This window comes from Mytilus galloprovincialis, chromosome 11, assembly GCF_965363235.1.
Source record: "Mytilus galloprovincialis chromosome 11, xbMytGall1.hap1.1, whole genome shotgun sequence".
Classification (NCBI taxonomy): domain Eukaryota; kingdom Metazoa; phylum Mollusca; class Bivalvia; order Mytilida; family Mytilidae; genus Mytilus; species Mytilus galloprovincialis.
Genome location: NC_134848.1, coordinates 19,550,122 through 19,573,137, shown reverse-complemented (window position 1 = coordinate 19,573,137; position 23,016 = coordinate 19,550,122). Strand labels below are relative to the sequence as shown.

Sequence of the window (23,016 nt, the reverse complement as noted above, 5' to 3'; positions counted from 1 at the left end):
ACCCTTCACAATCATAAAATTGATTTTAATAAGCATGCCATTTTTTCCCTTCAGAAATTGCATTTAAATCAATACTTTCATGATGATATGGTATTTATTTTTTTATGATAATAGGTTCAAAAACTGCACGAAAAGTTTCTATTAATTCCGGAAAATAACCATTTCCATTTCGGCTTGTTTGATATTTAGATACTAAAGTGACTTTGGAATTTTGGTTTGTATTTTTGCCTCAATTATCTTTCTAAACTTTACCTGAAATCACTCAATATAATGTTTTCTGAAAACATTAATTCAATTTGAAAAATAGAAAAGAGGTTTCAACATTTATTAATGCCTAAGTTTGACACTTTAACCCAATTTGATGAAGAATGAAGGTGACGCCATGCCACCAGAGAATTAACACTATATTGTGAATAAAGTGAGGGTGTAGATACAAATAAAGATATCATACATGATTTGTGGTCAGATATTAAAAACTAAACACTGAAATTTTAAAAGATAATAAACTTCAACATTTACCCTCATTACCATGATAGGATACATTGTGTATTCTGAAATATTCTTGCTAAAACTTAGTGTAATGTATCCATATGTAGACTGAAGTAGAGCTATTGCCAGCTGGTACAATAAATAGTCAAAACTGTACTTTGATAAGGAAAGATACTAGAAAAATATATTTGCGACGATTAAAATTGGCGTAATTTTTCTAACACGAAAACCGTGAAAATAAGTTGGTTAACAGTAAAGTGGATAATTAGAGACATGAGGATGTCATTGGGGTCTTAAGAGTGACGTGGGATTGACAATTTTTTTTGTAAGCGTTACACGTGAAAGTCAAATTATTGTGCTGTGAAAATAGGAAATGAATTCTAGCAGGACACGGAAATTACAAAAATAAATGAGAATTGCTTACATACATAGTGTAAGCAGAATACAGGAATCTTACAAAACAGTAAGGAGGATCCGGGATCAGAACCCCCAACGAGACCCCCAGACATGTATATTAAATTTATTTGTCTAGAAATGTTTATAGATATAAAGCCATAAAAAGTATAAAAACTTTTAGTACATTCTTAAGTTAAAGAATAAAGTAGTCAGCTATGTTTATGTCATAATGCCTGGGCGTACACTTAAATTTTAATCTATAGAAAAAATTAAAAGAACTTGACGTAAGAAACACATCAGCTTTATAATTCTTTCTCCATTGGCTTGTAATTGCAGATCTAATTGACAAAATTTACTTTTCAGTCAAATGGTATCATGTTTTATTTGCTATTTTTTTTTCAAATTTCTGAATCTACTGCGAGTTTTATACTCACTTTGCTTATTTTTCAAGCAATTCATTATCTGCTGAGATTTGTTTTATGGTTTACAGTTTTGTCAAGTCTGTGACATATTTATAACGCCAAAGCGTTAACAAGACATAGCGATCCTAAATTCTGTTGGCAGCGTCAATTCATGGTTCAGTATGATGATAAACTTTTTTTTGAAATAACAATAACTTTGCCAAACCTTTGTGAAATTTTACTCTGTTTTTGGTCAAAAGAGTAAACTGACTGAGCATGATTTGAAGTTAATTAATTTTCCTTTGTTTTACGGATAAAATAAACAGTTACTATTGTAACGTTTGTGGGTCATCGTAAATTCCCCTTTTTCTATTTTTAGATACTATATATAACTATAGTTGTCCGGTCACTTTTTCGCGGGGATCGTTTATCTCGTGCTTGAACTCAATGTCCAGACTTGGATATTTAAACCTCGTCAGGGCAGTATTTCTTTAGATTGGGGAAAACTTTCGTACTGGTAAGTTGTACTTTAAATTTCAATTTATTTTGTATTTCGATGTTTGACTTAAATATTTATTTCTTTACATTTGATATATTTCTTTTCGATCTCGTAGTCAAACAGTTCTAAAATGTTAAATTTACGTTTCCGTTCCAGAATAAATAGAGGGAATTGTACACTAGCTAGATATTTTATTATTTCGGGTTTATAAAGAGATGGAGTTCATTTTGATAGCGATATTTAGACAGAGGGTTAATCCGAGGGATATTTTGGAGTAACGGTCGTCAATCTACGGGATTGTTCGTGCCTAATTACTCTGAAATAGAATTTTGTATTATCGCATGTTTTGATTTTGGATCTTGAACTGGTCAATTTTACTGAAAAACGTTTTTCAGACATTGCTCTGGTTGGATTGAAAACTAAACGGGAAATGCGATGGTTTTTTTTACTGGATCGATTTTTGTTCCCTAGTCATAGAATAATGAGATTCATGTTCTAGTCTAACAAAGTCGGTGGGAACCAGTGGGTATAATTATTTTGTCTCGGAAGGTTGACGTCACAACTTGATTAATTGGATTATAATTTAGTTAAAAACGAATAGTGTACAGCTCTCAATATTTTAAGTAAACGGACACTTCAAATTCTAGTATCATTTTATTTTATTCAATTAGATGGCACTAAGGCCAAACGCTTCTTTGAAATGGTTAACTTGTATGGGTATTTTTCACCGCATTGTTTGTCCAAAAAAGGGGAAGTTCGAAAGTGTATTGAAATTCTAAATTGATATTTTTGCCCTGGAGATACCGCGATATGATTTATGTATTTATGTTGTCTTTGTCTATTAAATATGAAACTGTTTTATGAATTTTTGTCATTTGTTCTATGAGCAAATACATTGCTTGGCAAATCGTCATCACTGGTCATTTTTAGGTTTCTTATACCTGTCATTTATTGAATTTACTGTTTCGTTGTATTGTCAGTATGCTGTCAGAAGTCCTGGAGCGAAAGCACAGGCCGAACCCTCTCTACCAGTAACGTAAATGGCTGAGCTAGCAGGGTTTAATGTCATGAGACAGATTATGAAGGAAAATACGTTTACACACGAAAACCCATTTACGTTGCACTATCATGACTATAAGCATTTGAAAAGTTAAATTCTGGGGTAAACATCTTTTACACAACAATTTCTTTGTCAAAATTGCATAGAATTAAATGAAACTTCAACAGAATCCAAGCATTTTTACAATTTTTGTCCATAGATTAATTGTCATGAACTTGAGCCAAAACTAATATTCCAGATCAAGAAAAAATATCTAAAGAAAATGTTTGATTTTAAAATCCTGTAATGGATTAATTGATAAATGGAATCACTTTTTGAGGGTAAAATCCCAGACAATAGCCAAGGTTCCACAGAACCCTTTAAGATACAATGTATCTGACAAATTTACTAACATAAGTAGATCTATGTTTTTCTGCTTTTGTATCCATCTAATTTGCAATAATTAAAACTTGCATTTAGAATTTCAGTATTGAATTTCCTTCTTAATATCTTTGCAATTTGGTATTTATTAGATTTCACATTAATGATTATTGAAATAGTTTTTTAATTTTCAACTACCTATATTTTCATGATATAGATAATATTCAATACCTAAAATTTTTATTTCAGATCATGGAGAATCAAACTTAGAAAGATCTTGAATAGTAAGTTAGTCTTACATCAGCAGGTCAACATGGAGACAGCTAAAGATAGAAATCGTTACCTAAAGCAGATAGAAAATGCTGTATGTACTACACATATTTTCTATTGTTATAAAGCCCAGGCTTATTGACAAGATTTTTTGTTACTGACTAACAAATGTAAAACTTTGTATTAATAGATTTATTAATTGATTGGTGTTTAACAACACTTTGAGCACTATTGTGTTTTTTTTTGCCTGTCAAATTTTATTGGTTGAGGAAGCTGGAGAGAACCTTTGATTGAAGTGTAATGTACCTGCCTCGTGTGATTTAAATTTGAACAAAGAAACTTAAGAAGGCCACCGTCCAAAACATCTAAATTAATTACTACAATATTAATATTATATATATACGTTCCCTATTAGAATTTTTGAAGCAAACATAAAACAACCTTACAGACTAGTAATATAGAACTAAAACCACTTGGCTATCAAGGCCCCTGAAATAACTTGTGGTTTAAAAAGTGATGGTTGAATAAGAAGTTAATGAATCTTATTGAAATAAGGGAGATAACCAGCTGTCTGATTCAATCAAATGATAGCTTACTTTACTAATCTTCTTTGCTTTGACTTAAAATATATTTATATATACATGTACATGATATATTTGACATGCATATAAATGTAAGTTGAATAAACTTTACATATGAATTGTGACTTTGATGGAGAGTTTGCAACTTGGCATTCATGCCTCATCTTCTTATTCATGTCATTATATCTATTGAATTATAAGATTGTTTTTTTTTTGACAAAAGTATTAAATTGGTGATTTAAAATCACTAGAAAAATCAGAGCAAACGTATAGATTTTTCAGATAATGTAGACAATCAGCTTGTTCATGTATAATCAACAGCTTACTTTACACTGATTCGAAAATATAAGTTTCCTATATACTTTCACTCAGAAAAGGGAGATAATTAGCCTCTTTCATTGTTGACAAAATTATAGAAGCTAATTACCTGCCTCATCTACATGCATGTACACAAACATTACAATGATTCCAAAGTATATAGTTTTTGCTTGAAATTAAGGAGATAGTGTGCTTTTGTCTGTATAACATGTTCAGCATAATGTCCCAAGCATTTTGATCTATTTCTCACTGGGATGGCAAAAATTGATTTTTTTTCCTAGATCTCAATTACATGTCACATGTTAATGTATTCACACTGTAAGAACCCAAGACTTCAATATGTGTGTTTGAGAAATTAATTTATCCATCCAATAATTATTTTGAATATTAAAGATTGAGATATTAAGATAAAATATGTGAAATAGTAGCTGGTTGAATCATACTAATCTGATGTCAATTTAATTTCACAGGGGTTCAAATGCATCTAATATTGGTAAAATCTAAGTATATCTCCATGAAAACGCCTAATCAAGATAGCTATATGTACTTAATACATATATGCATAACATATATGATAAGGGTATTATTTTTGTTTTACTTGTACCATAAATAGATAGACCTATGTAATATTTATGTATATTTACTTTCAGTGTGAAAACTTAACAAGTGAGAATGATGATTTTATGTTTGTGACAATAAACACAGACAGTAAGACATCACACTGTGTGGGAACACAAATTGGAATGGATTTCCTGAACCAGCAATTAATGGTGGATTCTGGAGAGAGTAGTATCCTGAAAATGTTCAGTAAATTTGTTAAAGGTAATATATGATGTCATTGTGTTTCTTTTTAAGCAGTGTATTACCTCACTTTAAAGTAAATCCCCTAGGTTTCCCATCTGAAAAAAATATTCTGACAAAACTCAGATCTACTTTTTGTTATGGTAAAAGGATGATGTATCAGCCGAAATAAAATTCACTTTCAAGTGGTTGAAAGAGTATTGTACTAACAGCAACACAAAACACTTTATTTTATGATAGAATTGAGTTATAAATACACTAAAATATATTATTCTGAAACTACCTCACAAAATTCAGCCGATTAAATTAAAATGTTCGAATATTTTTGTTCAAGCTAGTTGGATAATAAACAGGATAAAGGGAAATATACTTTATTGTCTGTTCATCCCTCTGTCCTTCCAACCATATACTAGTGTGTCTTTTTGTCTTGATGCAAAAAATAAAATAGTGTATCTTTATTTCAGACATTTGAAATATATCTCTGAAGATTCTAGCTAAAATTGAACACACTTCAGAACACTTACAATGCAATTTTTATACGACCGCAAAAATTTAAATTTTTCGTCATATATTGCTATCACGTTGGCGTCGTCGTCGTCCGAATACTTTTAGTTTTCGCACTCTAACTTTAGTAAAAGTGAATAGAAATCTATGAAATTTTAACACAAGGTTTATGACCACAAAAGGAAGGTTGGGTTTGATTTTGGGAGTTTTGGTCCCAACAGTTTAGGAATAAGGAGCCCAAAGGGTCCAAAATTGAACTTAGTTTGATTTCATCAAAAATTGAATAATTGGGATTCTTTGATATGCCGAATCTAACTGTGTATGTAGATTCTTAATTTTTGGTCCCATTTTCAAATTGGTCTACATTAAGGTCCAAAGGGTCCAAAATTAAACTTAGTTTGATTTTGACAAAAATTGAATCCTTGGGGTTCTTTGATATGCTGAATCTAAAAATGTACTTAGATTTTTGATTATTGGCCCAGTTTTCAAGTTGGTCCAAATCGGATCCAAATTAAACTTTGTTTGATTTCATCAAAAATTGAATAATTAGGGTTCTTTGATATGCCAAATCTTACTGTGTATGTAGATTCTTATTTTTTAGTCCCGTTTTCAAATTGGTCTACATTAAAGTCCAAAGGGTCCAAAATTAAACTAAGTTTGATTTTAACAAAAATTGAATGCTTGAGCTTTTTTGATATGCTGAATCTAAACATGTACTTAGATTTTTGATTATGGGCCCAGTCTTCAAGTTGGTTCAAATCAGGATCCAAAATAATTATATTAAGTATTGTGCAATAGCAAGAAATTTTCAATTGCACAGTATTCAGCAATAGCAAGAAATCTTCAATTGCACAGTATTGTGCAATAGCAAGAAATTTTCAATTGCACAGTATTGCACAATAGCAAGAAATCTTCAATTGCACAGTATTGTGCAATAGCAAATATTTTCAAATGCACAGTATTGCACAATAGCAAGAAATATCTAATTGCACAATATTGTGCAATAGCAAGAAATTTTCAATTGATTGGAGTTATCTTTCTTTGTCCAGAATAGTAGTTGAATCAACTTAAATCATTGTTTTATACAACATACAATGTATATTCACTTTTACTACCAACTGATAAATTAAAACAATCTTTACCATTCAGTGATAACAAGCACCTTTTGTTACATTTTAATATTTTATGATGTATTTAAATGAGTAGTTATTGTTGCAAACTCCATTAGGAATTTGAATTGAGATCAGTTTTGGAAAAAGGGAAAGGGGGATGTGAAAAAAAAATGGGGAGGGGGGGGGGTTAAATTTTTATCATTTCAGATTTCATAAATAAAAAGAAAATTTCTTCAAACATTTTTTTGAGAGGATTAATATTCAACAGCATAGTGAATTGCTCAAAGGAAAAAAAAGTATTTTAAGTTCATTAGACCACATTCATTCTGTGTCAGAAACCTATGCTGTGTCAACTATTTAATCACAATCCAAATTTAGAGCTGAATCCAGCTTGAATGTTGTGTCCATACTTGCCCCAACCGTTCAGGGTTCAACCTCTGCGGTGGTATAAAGCTGCGCCCTGCGGAGCATCTGGTTAATTTATGGCAGAATTTATATTTCCAAGGGAAATAACTCCTGAAGAAAAATTATATAACATTGATTTTGGATCCTCCCAGACTTTGCTGGTATGAACGGTCAACCTTTGATATAAATTTCTAAAAAATCTGGCAAGACTAGTACACTTGAGAGAAACTTCTATAAATTTACATTATGAAAGGAAATAACTTCTGTAAGTTTTATGCCCCACCTACGATAGTAGAGGGGCATTATGTTTTCTGGTCTGTGGGTCCGTTCGTTCACCGTCCATACATCCCGCTTCAGGTTAAAGTTTTTGGGCAAGGTAGTTTTTGATGAAGTTGAAGTCACATCAACTTGAAACTTAGTACACATGTTCCATATAATATGATCTTTCTAGTTTTAATTCCAAATTAAAGTTTTAACCCCAATTTCTTGGTCCACTGAACATGGAAAATGATAGTGCGAGTGGGGCATCCGTATACTATGGACACATTCTTGTTTTTTTTTATTATGGCTGATTGTGGAACAAAATTAACATTTATATCCTTGTGTGTCATCTAGTACAAAGCAAAGTATTTTAATATTTCTTCAAACTGTTTTTCTGATAATACAAAAAAAATATCTGTTATATTTTGTCCTGTATGTTAAGCACCTATCAATCATTAAAAGATAGAAATAACTGGAAAAGTAATGTATTTGAAGACTTACCACCATATATTGGGGATTTACCAGTTACAAATGTAATTTTCCTGGAGACTTGCTGCAGATTAAATAGTTATTTGTAATTATGAATCACAAATAGTGAAAATACTTCATGCATGTAAGAACTGTTAAATGTGTATTCCTATTATTATGCAATATTAATATAACAGAGCATACCCAATTGCACAATGCCAATGCTAATGACTTTAGCTGTCTGCTAACAGTAAAATGGATTGCAGTAGTCATCCAATCAAAACTAGTTTTTACATCTCAATTTCTTTATAATATTCAGTTATATAATCTTTAACCTTTTACAGATCATTATGGTGGACAAGAAATTGAATTTAGTACTGAACAGAAGATTTTTACTAAACTATCAGAGAATGTGGATGTAGACACCTCTTCTATTGAAATGAGAAATGTTGAAAATGACAAACTAGATGTATCTCCCACGGATTTGATCCAAACAGAACTGTTGGCACACGACAGTTCTGAAAATAAAACATTGTCTTTTTCCAACAATATTGTAGCAGAAACAGAAACTGTTGCTCAGAACAAGGCTGCCACAGAGTCTAATGAGAAAGCACCTCAGTCAAAAAAAGAAAACTGTCTTTCAGCCAATCAAGAAACTTCTTCTTTATTTACACACAATCCTAAACAGATTGATGATGAATCTGAGTTATGCAGTAACATGACTGATAGACAGATAGAAACAGTGTGTAAGACAGTAAGGAGAATAGGAAGACCAAAGAAAGAGGTATACATAAAATGCCTTTAATTTCAATTGGTGCAACAATTGTTCCTACTTTTATACACTACACCCTATTCAGGGAAATGTTGAAGGGTATATCGATACATTCTACATGTATATCATTTATATAGGCAATATTGCTGCAAAACAATCACATATTTGAACTCTGACCATGTTTATTTTAAAACATTCTGTGTTAACCACTTACCTTATTGGTCATGTACCATCAGTCAGGGGACTTATTTAAATAAGTGATTTTCTAAATCACTGATTTAAGTAACATTATTTCCTTAAAGGTTGAAAGTAAGAGTTGTCTTTCTTTAATAATCACCTATCTAAGTAGTACAAATTAATCACTAGAAGAAGTGATTTAAATTTATTATAGCTTTAAATATAGAATACTAATGATCCAGGGACTAATTATGTTTCTAAAATTATCAGAACCAACATCTGTGTTGTCTAGGATGACCAGGTCATTTCAGGTGATGACCTTGTACTGAATCTAGGATAATGACATTAAAATCACTTGTTTAAGTATCATACCTCAATTTCCTTCCCAAAAATCACTTATTTAAGTATCATTATTTTAATAACCCCCACTTATTTCAACACCCCCGAACAGTGAAATTTTTATCGCGAACAGTAGAATTTTATTACATAATCTGAAAGATGAAACCTTGAACTTTACAGGAAAAATACTCCCACTGCTGGGAAAAATCTGTTAAGAAAGTATCAGTTCATTGTGTAAAGCCATTATTATAGCATTTTTTCAACTAAAATAGAATTTGCAGATAAATGATAGCATCAAAGGCATAAACCTTGCTACATAAAAGAAGCAAAAAGTTCATTTTTTTCAATTTTATTAATGAAAAGATATTATTTAAACATATGTGTTTAAAATTTTGGTAAAACTACAAAATCACAATTTGTGACAAAACTTCAAATTTGCTACTCAAATAAGTGATTTAAAAATCACTTATTTCAGTAAGTCCCCTGACTGACCATCAGCCCAGCATTTCAGTTTTTCACATTTTTTTCTTTGTGTTTAAAGATATTAATTTGATATTTGGTGCAGAGTAAGGTTCCCTGGACTAAATAAATTGCTCAAAAAATAGTTTTCTGCACTTTTTGTTGGTCATGCTTGAAGATATTGATTTGATAATTGGTAAATAGCATTATCATAACAAGTCACAGATCAAGTCTATATTTAATTCTGGTCTGATGATTTTGTGCACAGTTATGATCATTTGACTTCAAAAATTCACTCAAATAATCAGTTTTCTACACTTTCTTTCGTTATACTTAAAGATATTGACCATATATAATTGGTAGATAGTTTATCTGACAAGTAAGAGATCAAGTTTGAATTTTGTTCTGATATGATGATTTTGTGCAGAGTTATGGTCCTTGAAAATTAGATAATCAGTTTTCCTCACTTTTTTTCATCATGCTTAAAGATATTGACTTAATATTTGTCATACAGTCTGACAGTTTACATCATAGCAATTTATACATATTGTAGATCAATAAGCATTTTTTTCCAGTACAATGAATTTTTAATCATTAGGGGACTGTGTATTGTCATGCAATACTATCAGAATTCTTGTTACATTTAGAACAACTACTGTGAATTCATTAGTTGTGAAATTTGCAAAAATAAACCTCTCATGAACATGATGAACATTTTCTAATTAAATTTATATGTTACAACATTAACATGTAAATTTATGAGGTAATTGAATTAAAGATGTGTTTTACTTAGATTGCCATAATGAGATGATTGTTTCATTGTCTTTCAGGACAAAGCCAGAATTACTAATAGTCAACCTTGTTTCATTGTCTTTCAGGACAAAGCCAGAATTACTGATAGTCAACATTGTTTCATTGTCTTTCAGGACAAAGCCAGAATTACTGATAGTCAACATTGTTTCATTGTCTTTCAGGACAAAGCCAGAATTACTGATAGTCAACCTTGTTTCATTGTCTTTCAGGACAAAGCCAGAATTACTGATAGTCAACCTTGTTTCATTGTATTTCATGACAAAGCCAGAATTACTGATAGTCAACCTTGTTTCATTGTCTTTCAGGACAAAGCCAGAATTACTGATAGTCAACCTTGTTTCATTGTATTTCATGACAAAGCCAGAATTACTGATAGTCAACCTTGTTTCATTGTATTTCATGACAAAGCCAGAATTACTGATAGTGAACCTTGTTTCATTGTCTTTCAGGACAAAGCCAGAATAACTGATAGTGAACCTTGTTTCATTGTCTTTCAGGACAAAGCCAGAATTACTGATAGTCAACCGTGTTTCATTGTCTTTCAGGACAAAGCCAGAATTACTGATAGTGAACCTTGTTTCATTGTCTTTCAGGACAAAGCCAGAATTACTGATAGTCAACATTGTTTCATTGTCTTTCAGGACAAAGCCAGAATTACTGATAGTGAACCTTGTTTCATTGTCTTTCAGGACAAGGCCAGAATTACTGATAGTGAACCTTGTTTCATTGTCTTTCAGGACAAGGCCAGAATTACTGATAGTCAACCTTGTTTCATTGTCTTTCAGGACAAAGCCAGAATTACTGATAGTCAACCTTGTTTCATTGTCTTTCAGGACAAAGCCAGAATTACTGATAGTCAACCTTGTTTCATTGTATTTCATGACAAAGCCAGAATTACTGATAGTCAACCTTGTTTCATTGTCTTTCAGGACAAAGCCAGAATTACTGATAGTCAACCTTGTTTCATTGTCTTTCAGGACAAAGCCAGAATTACTGATAGTCAACCTTGTTTCATTGTCTTTCAGGACAAAGCCAGAATTACTGATAGTCAACATTGTTTCATTGTCTTTCAGGACAAAGCCAGAATTACTGATAGTGAACCTTGTTTCATTGTCTTTCAGGACAAAGCCAGAATTACTGATAGTCAACCTTGTTTCATTGTCTTTCAGGACAAAGCCAGAATTACTGATAGTCAACCTTGTTTCATTGTCTTTCAGGACAAAGCCAGAATTACTGATAGTCAACCTTGTTTCATTGTCTTTCAGGACAAAGCCAGAATTACTGATAGTCAACCTTGTTTCATTGTCTTTCAGGAAAAAGCCAGAATTACTGATAGTCAACCTTGTTTCATTGTCTTTCAGGACAAAGCCAGAATTACTGATAGTCAACCTTGTTTCATTGTCTTTCAGGACAGAGACAGAATTACTGATAGTCAACCTTGTTTCATTGTCTTTCAGGACTATGCCAGAATTACTGATAGTCAACCTTGTTTCATTGTCTTTCAGGACAGAGACAGAATTACTGATAGTGAACCTTGTTTCATTGTCTTTCAGGACAAAGCCAGAATTACTGATAGTCAACCTTGTTTCATTGTCTTTCAGGACAAAGCCAGAATTACTGATAGTGAACTTTGTTTCATTGTCTTTCAGGACAGAGACAGAATTACTGATAGTGAACCTTGTTTCATTGTCTTTCAGGACAGAGACAGAATTACTGATAGTGAACCTTGTTTCATTGTCTTTCAGGACAAAGACAGAATTACTGATAGTCAACTGAGAAAAACAGTAGAAACCCTTGATGAACAGATTAGTACAATAGACAAGAAATTGAAAAATAAAACAGGTAAAAAATCTTCAGATATAAAAACACCCAAATCAGCAAAAACCAATGCAGTTCTGACATCACGTAGTGGAAGAAAAGTTGTCCTGCCTAAATGGTTGCAGGAAGACTTTCAAGAAGTTAAAGAAATTAAGAAAGAACCAGAAGATCTTGATGACTCATATGGTGGTTTACATGTAGACAAGGATACCTTGGTTGAAGCAGGGAGCAGATCGTCCAGGCAAAAACTGAAACAGGAAATGATAGATAATTTCTCCTCTGCTGGAGAAAAGACAATTGGTAAGAAAAAAGGTATTGATAAAGAACCAGATAAGAAGTTTGCAAAGAACCAGTTTAAAACTGGATCTGTTAAAAAACCTGATCAAAAGGAACCAGGTCAGATTCAACAAGGAAGAGGTTCTAAAAGGAAATTACAAGATTCAAATGAAATAAATGGAGACCAAATTGTTGATTCCCTTGAACCAGATAAAAGTAAAATTATGAAGAAAGATTTTGAATTGCATGACGAAGAAGAAATAGAAAAAGGAGGAAATGTAAAAGTCCTGAAGGAAGATAGCATCGATAAAGAAAAGTCAAGGGTCACATTTGAAAAAGGGGAAAAACTTAGAGAAGACAATGAAAATGATGAATCAATTTTATATGATGCTATTATGCACAATCATTCAGATGGCGAGAATGAAGAAAATGAAATAAAAGATGACGAAGAAGAAGATTTAGAAGTTGATGGTGATGAATCTGACACCAAAGAGGATAATGATACAGGTGAAAATACAAAGCCATCTACTGGACGCTGGTCTTGTGGAGTTTGCAATGCTAAAGCCAAGAAATGTTGGTTGGTTCGTAGGCACATGAGAAGAATGCATGATCTTGATAATGATGACTTCAAGCCATGCCGCCATTGTAGGAGAGTTCTAGCTAATGAAGAATGTAACAGATGCCTCTTGAAGGAGGAGAAAAACTTCATGTGTGATACATGTGGAAGTGTATTTACTACAAAAGCACAACTTTCAAGACACGAAGAAGTCCACCTGACTGAAAAAGAGGTTCCTTGTCCCTTGTGCAACAAGAAATTTAAAACTGAGAGGTACGTCAAAATGCATGTTTACAACACCCATAAGAAGCGGTATGGTAAAGCCCTGTCAGCCCAGACAGAGCCAGGTATATGTGACATCTGTGGGAAATGGTTCAGGTTCAAATGTAATGCAGTACGCCACAGAGAAATACATTTTGAAGAAAAGAAATTCGATTGTAGCATATGCCAGATGAAATTCCGTCACAGTAGTTCATTGAAACGTCATCTGATGTCTCATCAACAGAAGTCTGACAATATGTACGTGTGTGAACAATGTGGTCGCTCATTTAAAATGAGGCAGACTTTACTACAGCACCATAGGGTACATGTCAAACAACCATTCCTTAAATGTGAATATTGTCCTAGGGAGTTCCGTACCTACAAAGGCAAAAAATATCACATTCTTAAAGACCACATTGACAAAGCCGGAGAATTCAGTTTTAAATCTTATATTTGTGAACATTGTGGAAAACCCTCCTCAAGTCAGAACGAATATGAAGAGCATCTGAAAAATCATGATGAGAGTAGAACTCATGTTTGCTCAATCTGTGGGACACGATGGGATACAGTTGCTCAACTAAAAGCTCATAAGAAGAAACACAATGTTACCCCTTTCCGTTATAGGTGCAAAGTTTGTAATATTCCATTCAAAGAAGCTTCTAAAGTGCGAGCTCATATTCAGAAAGACAGCCATTTTAAAAACTGTGCTGCCAAAGGCTTGGACCGTACCATCGATAAAGTGTCAGATTTAACGAACACAGAAATCGTAGAAATCATCGAATATGATTATGACTTAAATTTCCACAGTGAAGAGGACCTCCAGTTGGAAATTGAAGCTAATACTACTGCTCAAATACATGAAATGCCAGATGAAATTAAAGTTATTCATATTGAACAAAATGAATTTGACGTAACTGGTGGTCAGACTGTGCAAATTTTGAATGAAGAGGGAGTTGAAATTATGTATGATGAAATAAGTTTGCCGCAGGAAGAGATTACAGTTGATGGTAACCAAGTGATCTATCAGGTTGAAATAGACGGACAGAATGCTATAATCTGTGACACGTTAACTTCACAGGCTGTGGAATCTATTCTTAAACTGCAAAGCCAGGCTTAATTTATACTTAAAATTCAGAAAGTTTTGTGTTTATTTACTACATGATCGTTAAGAAATAAATCATTATGATTTCAAAAATAATGCATACAAATGATAATTGCTCTCAAAATTTAAAAAAATTTTTTTTAATCAAATATAATAATTGTATCTACATGAACAAAACAGAAAATTGTGAGGAGTTTCTACCTCTCAGTCCTCAATTCAATATGTTACAAATATTCAGGTCATTCACATTTCAAAATAATCAAATGTTTATAGCAAAGGACTCAATTCTCCAAAGGTTAAAATCGGACCTCGGATTGTAACATCATGAATATTTTTTTTAAAGCAGATCAAAATATTGCATATTTCACAAAGAAACAGTTTTGAAATTACTATTTTTAAACAAAGAATAATTTCTTTTTTGCATTGTTTTGCACTGAACAATACATGTATAAATTTTGGAGATAAGATACCTGAATTATGCATTATAATTCATGATGAAAAGTCATTTTTGGTCCAATTTTCCCCTAATTTTTAACAGCATATATTATAAGCATAAATTTCTTTAGATGCCTACCTTGATCCTGAATTTTGTTGTGGCTAGGTATTTTTATATTGACCTTTGCATATTTTGATAATAAAATAATTTGGTTCTAAGGTTTTCCAAAACTGTTCCTAAATCTTGTACATGTTGTAGGTCTGAAAAAATGCACAAAATCATCAAAGTTTTACAATATCACCATGGCCTGGATGTGCCCACTTTGAAGTCTATTGTGAAAAAAGTGAAAATTATTGTTTTTGTCTTGCTTGACAGAGTCAAAAAGCAAGACATAGGTATGCTGTTTCAGGTGGCAGCATTCAGCTCGGTATTAGCATTGGCACAACTCATTTCCATGGAGATTGTTTAGCCATGTACCTTCAGTCATGGTTCATTGACTTTGAATATTTGCAAAACTTGCATGTTAAAGTGTTGCTATTTTAATTTCAACATTTGCATTATCGAAAATACAACAAACAAGACATATCTCAGTTAAAGCATTTTATTTCTTTGTTTCTGTCAATAAGCCATTAAAAAAGAGAACATATGTCATGTGTATGTGTGTGCACTAATTGTTTTAAATCTTCATAGTGATAGAAAATCTAAATTGTGCACAAATGCTCATTTGTGAAGATATGTATACTTTTCTAGATATCCTTCAATTATTATCAGTTGACTCTTCAGGAGTTTCTCCAAAAAACTAATTTCGACTAATGTTGATTTTATACAATCTTTTTTTTAAATTTGGTCGTATATTGGTATCATGTCAACGGCGGAGTCATTGTTGTCCAAAGACAGATGGTTTCCAAATAATAACTTTAGTCTAAGTAACTAAAAATTAATAAAATTTTAACACAAGGTTTATAACTACCAAAGGAAGGTTGAAATTAATTTTTGGGATAATGGTCCCAACTGTTTAGGAATAAGGGACAAAAAAAAACAACATGTTTTTCTGGTTAAAGGACAATTGAGACAATTTAAAAGCAGTTAAAGGGTAAGGTAGTCCAAATCAATTTTAAGACCACTGTTTGATTACCTCCCTTACACTTGTAAATTTTGTATTAAGAAATGATGATTGACGATTGTCTTGAGGTGATTAGCTGTCAATTTATTTTTAGCAATTACTATTAATTGATATTAATTTTAGCCATGACTATGTATGTCATTTTATATTTTAAAACTTTTATGATGTATTTGAATTGAGATATTGACCTTATCTTGAGGGAAATAATTTTTGGGGGGAATAAGGGAAAGGAGGAAGTAAACAAATTGGAGGGGGGGGGGGGCAATTTTTCAGATTTCAGAAATTAAAAGAAAATTTCTTCAAATATATTTTTTTGGGGGTTGATATTCAACAGCAAAGTTTATTTCACAATTTAAGCAAAAAACTGGGGTAAATTTTTTTATACATTTTTTTTTTGGAAAGGAGGGGATCAATTGGCAGTAGAAAAATGTATTGCACGAAGGCAAAAAATTGAATATAAATTCAAATCATATAACTAATTTGAAGTATGTATGAATAATTTGGTTCCACCTCTAGACCTGTATCAAGCATGAATATTGTGTCAATTTTGACCCCAACTTTTTATGGTTGGACATCTGCGGTCGTATCCAGCTGTGCTCACCAAAGCAATTTATTACTTTGTATATACAGTGTATATAAAGTGCGAATCCAGCTAGTTCATTTTCACTGTCATATGCGGGTATGTCTATTGTAGAATAAAGGATCATGGGAAAACTGTATTTGTTTACGTTTTGAAAATACAAAATTAATTGATTTGAAGGTAATTTTTAACATATTTTCATTGTGATATGTCTTTATAATGTACAAACATAGCATTAAAGTTCAAATAAGTGTTATAAAAGCAACATAATATAGCATATCGATTATTGAAAGCGATCCATTTCAACTATAGATGCGATGAATTATCACTATTAGTGCAGTCATTTCTGATGTGGAATTTTCGAAGATGCGAGGAATTTTTATTGTAGAAGTATGTGATAAATGCACTTGAAACAAATTCAAAAACTTAGTTGATGACTTTAGGATTTATGATAAATGTATTTTCAAATTGAAATACAAACTCCTCATTCATTCTTCATCAAATATATAGCTTTTCAAACTTCTTAACTTTAGATGTTTTTTTCTGTGATTCATCATCACGTTCCTCCTCTACTGTTGAGCCTTCAACTGCTTCAATTTCCATATTATGAAAAAAGATAGTTTTTGGTAGAATAAATGTTCTTGACTCGATTGTTGCTTGCATGATTTTTACTGTATAAGGTGAAACGGCATGTGACGTAAATTATCCACAGTCATTAAAACATGAAATGTAAGGTGTGTGGCCGAACTTTTTTGTTTGCATTGGTACGTGACGTAGAGCACCCTTGATACAAAAAAAAAAGTGATCCGTAATGCACAGCTCGTACCAGAGGAGGGGTTAGGGGGGACAGGGAGTTGCCCCCCCCCCCTTTTGGGAAAACATTTGGTTACTTATATAGGGAATCACTGGAGCGGGCCCCCTCTTAGGCAGTCAGTGGGCCCCTACTTATGAAAATTTCTAGATCCGCGAGTGGATACTACCGCAGAGGTCAAACCATGCACATTTGGGTAATTGTACACGACATGCATGCTACAATTCATTTTTGAGGATCTTAGACCTTTTGGACCTCTATGTGGGCTATTTCGGTAACTTGGCAAAAAATTCCCAAACTAGATACACGGTTAGATTCAGCATGTCAAAGAACCCCAAATATCCATAAGGCCGGACTTTTGTCTATAAATTTGGACCCCACAAACTTGAAAAAGGGACCAAAAATATAAAAATGCATGCATGGGATACATTGTTATTGAAGGCATGACTGTAACAAAAGGATGAAGATAAATAAATATCTTATTCTAGGGTCTCATTGGGGGTTCTGATCCCGGATCCCGCTTACTGTTTTGTCAGATTCCCGTATCCCGATTACTGTTTTGTCAGATTCCCGTATCCGGCTTATACTATGCAGTTCTCATTTTTTGTAATTTTCCGTGTCCCGCTAGACTTCATTTCCCACAATCATTTAACTTTCACGTGTCACGCTTACAAAAAAACGGCAATCCCGCGTCACGCTTATACCCCAATGCGACCCACTATTCTTCTCTGTCACAGTCTGACTCATATTAAGCCCATTATAAATATATTAAAGAAGTAGTGTGTTTTTTATCCCTTTTTATCCCGTCTCGTTTCGGTTTGAGCCATAGATAGATATAAGAAGATGTCATATGTGACAATGAGACAACTCTTCATCCGAGTCACAATTTATAAAAGTAGACCATTATACGTCAAAATACGGTCTTCAACATGGAGTCTTGGCTACACCGAACAGCAAGTTATAAAGGGCCCCAGTGTAAAACCTTTTAAACGGGGAAAACCAACGATTCAATCTATATCAAGATGTACGTAATTATCTCAGATGGTGCCATTAAAACAAAATACATATATGGTTTGGCGATATCTGGCCACAGCTTTTATTCATAATATGATAGATTCATATAATATATAATATATATATATAGATAGATAGACCATAGACCATGTATATGTAGATAGATCTATGGTCGGTTACCCGAAGATAATATGGCAACCAGGTAGATAGATATATATGAAGATAGATATATGTGAAGATAGATATATGTGAAGATAGATATATATGAAAATGTAAAGATGCACCGTTGGATACACTGGTGCTTTTAATTTAGAAAACACCGTGGGATACACAAGTGTAGTCTGTATTATCCAAAAACCTAAAATTTCATAGTTAACATTAAGATTCTATGCAACGAATTCTGCCATTTACGGGAATATATTTATAATGCTCAAAGTTCAAATAAAAGTCACTTTTCTCAACAGCAAACGAGTTAACATCATCAGTCAAATCTGTATCACCACTATCACCGACACAAACCTGAAAAATAAATACAAAAGAGCAGTATCTTGTTCAATAAAAAGGAGTGGGAGGGCGGGTTTTCAAGTTTACCGCTTACAAAATTTAAACAGCTTGCTTGCTGCGATGAAATTCTAAAAAGGACTAAATGACGTCACAGAATATAACGTCACTCATGTCGGGTAAATCTAAAACATGAAACACAATCCGTGAGTGGCCCCGGCGATAACTGAATTTAAGTCTATTAACTTAAATTCCATTAGTGGTGAAGTGTCATGGAAATGGATAAAAAAACAAGGATAAAGATCCCTATATGATTTATAAGAAATTAAATGGAATACATTTGAAAGAAATGTTATTTCTATTGAATTTATTAGAGTGTTTTAAAACCAAACTTTCCTCCGTAAGTTAAATTTTATCAAATCCTTCTCTTACTTTATCTATTGTTTTAGCAAATCGGCTAAATTAAGGTTTTAGTCAATTTCCTAATGCATGTAAAGCAAAACTTTGGTTGGCTTACTTGCTTTGTTTGTATAATTGTTTATACAAACTTTGTAAATAAGATTGACATCTTTAAACAATATGTATAGGCATAGTTTAACCTGTATTTATATAATTATAATATTTGAATTAAATTGGGTGTGATCATAATGATTGTACAATAAAAAAAAAACCAAAGCAAGCAAGCTAACTAAAGTCTTGCTCTACATGCTTAAAAAATAAGCTGTAATAGATAAAAAAATAAATAAATCATATAGTGAAAATGCAGCGCATATACAATATTAATGAATCGCTCTACAGTGAAAATGAAAGAATAGTATCATTATTCGACAGTAAACATGACTAGCATAAAGAAAGCATCATAGTGGAATTTAGTTCAATATGAAGAAACTGAATGACAAAACCTATTCTACGTTATACAACTTTAATAATTGTGTTGAAATGAATATTTTTTCTGCAACAACATCTTACCTATTAGTTATAAAGCACCTGCACGATCTGTTCGTGAAATGTCCTAAATATTCACCTATTTTGGTATATATTTCACAGCTGGATGGCTTTAGGCGCGATAAAACCCCGTTCGCATCTCTTACTTCACTGGGGTAAAGCTGATGACCGTAACTGCATTCACGGTCATCCCAAGATGTCGGATGAAAAATTAGGTCAGTTTCTGTATTGTCTGTTAAAGTGTTTCTATATCATTTTCTTTACAAATCATACATTGAAACGATGTAAATTTATAAAAGAATCACTCGGAAATCACTAATTACTTCCGAGAAATGTGCATGAAACGGGAAATTCGATTTGAAAAAATCGCTCAGATGACCGTAAATCACAATCGAGATGACCGTAACAGAATCAGCGATTCATATCAAGGGTGACCGTAATTGCTTTTAAGATGACCGTAATTTGTAAATGATGACCGTAACTTTTAAAGGATGACCCTCAATTCTAAGAAATATCCGTGTTTATATAACTACCTTTTTGTATCAAATGATTAATCGTGTTGGTATAAACATATTAATATGAGAGTATTATCCTATAGGTAGAAGAAAATAAGACGTGCTTCAAATGCAAAGATTACCATATGTATCTTTTTTACAGTAGAGGGTTTAATTTTTTTTTAAATGAATTTGCAAAAAGACATGCAAATGAACAGGTAGGGAAAACATGCTACAAAAGCGCGATAAAATGACACTTTACAAGTATAATGAAAAAATGCGGTGCACAACCTCCATGCAACTGCTCGACAAAAGATTTTTTTTTTTATTTCTGGGATTCCTTTTAATGACATATAATAAATACACATTTTTAAAAATGCCAATGCATGTACATCAATTGATATTATATCGTCTTCCATTTTGTTGTGCAAATAAAATAACAGAAATATTTTGAAAATATCATACGACTAAACTAGTGAAGGTGAGCTCCAGCAAAGTAAATCCTTAAAATAGTCTTGTACGAATAGCGTATCACAAGGGGGAACGTTGTTAGTTATTTGTATATATACAGAAATGTTATTCATATAGTCAGATTCTACTTCTTCAAAATTATCTCCCTAATACGCCAGTTCATGCTCACAATCGTAGAAATGGAAGCCACTGTAGGGACGACTCTCTGCCAATTTTGCTCTTGAAAACTGATAAATTTATCCACATAGCACCATTACGATCGATCGTTATATGTCAGTTATATTTTAAAAGACAAATGTATCTACTAGCTAATGAGCATCAGTTAATGATCTTGTCTGCATTGATTAAACTTAAAAAATATTGTCTGTTTGGATGTCAGGTGGAATTTTCGAAAATTCTTAAGCATTTAAAAAAATTCTAATTAAATATTTCGTGGAAGGGCAGACTAAACATTTTCAGTGGTTGAAGATTATAAACCCTAGTTATCACACACAAGAAAATCATATTTTTTCGAAGATATCCATTTTCATCATCCAAATTAAAAGACTGTCGTCAAGTACTTTTAGAAAAAAATAGCAATTTGAACACACCTACTCTGTTTTTGTGATTTATTAGATAGGTATTTCACTTGACCCATATATTTCATCTTTTCGTACTGTCATTTTTGTCGAGCCTTCGACTTTAGTCGAAAAAGCGAGACTAAGCGATCCTACATTCCGTCGTCGTCGGCGTCGTCGTCGGCGGCGTCCACAAATATTCACTCTGTGGTTAAAGTTTTTGAAATTTTAATAACTTCCTTAAACTATACTGAATTTCTACCAAACTTGAACAGAAGCTTGTTTATGATCATAAAAAAGTATCCAGAAGTAAATTTTGTAAAAATAAAATTCCATTTTTTCCGTATTTTACTTATAAATGGACTTTGTTTTTCTGCGAGGAAACATTACATTCACTCTGTGGTTAAAGTTTTAAAAATTTTGATAACTTTCATAAACTATCCTTGATTTGTACCAAACTTGGACAGAAGCTTGTTTATGATCATAAGATAGTATCAAGAAGAATATTTTGTAAAAATAAATTTCCACTTTTCCGTATTTTACTTATAAATGGACTTAGTTTTTCTGCGAGGAAACATTACATTCACTCTGTGGTTAAAGTTTTTAAAATTTTAATAACTTTCATAAACTATCCTTGATTTGTACCAAACTTGGACAGAAGCTTGTTTATAATCATAAGATAGTATCAAGAAGAAAATTTTGTAAAAATAAATTTCCACTTTTCCGTATTTTACTTATAAATGGACTTAGTTTTTTTGCCAGAAACAAAACATTCACTCTGTGGTTTAAGTTTTTAAAATTTTTATAATGTTCTTAAACTATCCTGGATTTCTACCAAACTTAGACAGAAGCTTGTTTCTGATCATAAGATATTATTCAGAAGTAAATTTTGTAAAAAAAAAATTCACTTTTTCCGTATTTTACTTATCAATGGACTTAGTTTTTCTTCCAGTTAACATTACATACAGTCTGCAGTTAAAGTTTATACAACATTTATTAGATTCATAAACTATCCTGGATTTTTTACCAAACTTGGAAGCTTCTTTCAATCAAAAGACAGTATCGAGAGGGAAATTTTTATTGATGTTTTTCCTCATTTTGTTGAGTCTGCGATTAACAGCAAAAGTAGGCGAGACACTGGGTTCCGCGGAACCCTTACGAATTTTTTTACGTTATAAAGTCAACCTGTAGCTTTGATATATAAAAATGATAGAATCTGAAGCCAGATGCTATATCAAATACTCTTGCTTTGTACGTTTTAAATACAAACTATACACCCCAAACATGCCCTAACATAAAAAGGTGCACTCGATTTTCTCTTTTCGATACAATCGTTACCTATTTTGGGGAATTTTTTCTTGATTCACATAATGGAAGGGCAGACACGAATATTTCTGAACTAAAAGATTGATATGTTCTCCGTCCGTGGTAAAAAAAAATCGGAGATTATGCATTTTCTACATCCAACTTATAGATACCCATGTCGTCGACTAGATATCTTAATGTTTTGCATTATTATGTAATAGATACATTGAAAACTTATGCAAATGGTGTTTTTAAAGTAAAACACTTCGTAATTGAGAAGA

General features: G+C 32.2%; 1 protein-coding gene across 4 annotated transcripts; it reads left to right on the top strand.

Annotated features, from left to right (window-relative positions):
- The first annotated feature begins 172 nt into the window (after positions 1-172).
- Positions 173-17,287, top strand: LOC143051823 (uncharacterized). Of its 4 annotated transcripts, none has more exons than XM_076224791.1 (5): positions 173-214; positions 3,455-3,569; positions 5,025-5,196; positions 8,270-8,709; positions 12,231-17,287. In XM_076224791.1, the coding sequence occupies exons 2-5, from the start codon at positions 3,519-3,521 to the stop codon at positions 14,511-14,513; spliced, it is 2,946 nt and encodes a 981-aa protein (XP_076080906.1). In that variant the 5' UTR covers positions 173-214; positions 3,455-3,518; the 3' UTR covers positions 14,514-17,287. The 4 variants fall into 4 exon arrangements, with proteins under 4 accessions (XP_076080906.1, XP_076080908.1, XP_076080907.1 ...); XM_076224793.1 differs by lacking the exon at positions 173-214 and adding an exon at positions 302-418; XM_076224792.1 differs by lacking the exon at positions 173-214 and adding an exon at positions 406-461.
- Positions 17,288-23,016: the final 5,729 nt, after the last annotated feature.

Excerpts from the sequence above, each read along its gene's own strand:
- LOC143051823 (XM_076224791.1), top strand. The coding sequence starts at position 3,519 with ATGGAGACAGCTAAAGATAGAAATCGTTACCTAAAGCAGATAGAAAAT. Across the intron at positions 5,197-8,269 it reads GTTCAGTAAATTTGTTAAAG|ATCATTATGGTGGACAAGAA; the intron begins GTAATATATGAT and ends AACCTTTTACAG. Across the intron at positions 8,710-12,230 it reads TAGGAAGACCAAAGAAAGAG|GACAAAGACAGAATTACTGA; the intron begins GTATACATAAAA and ends ATTGTCTTTCAG.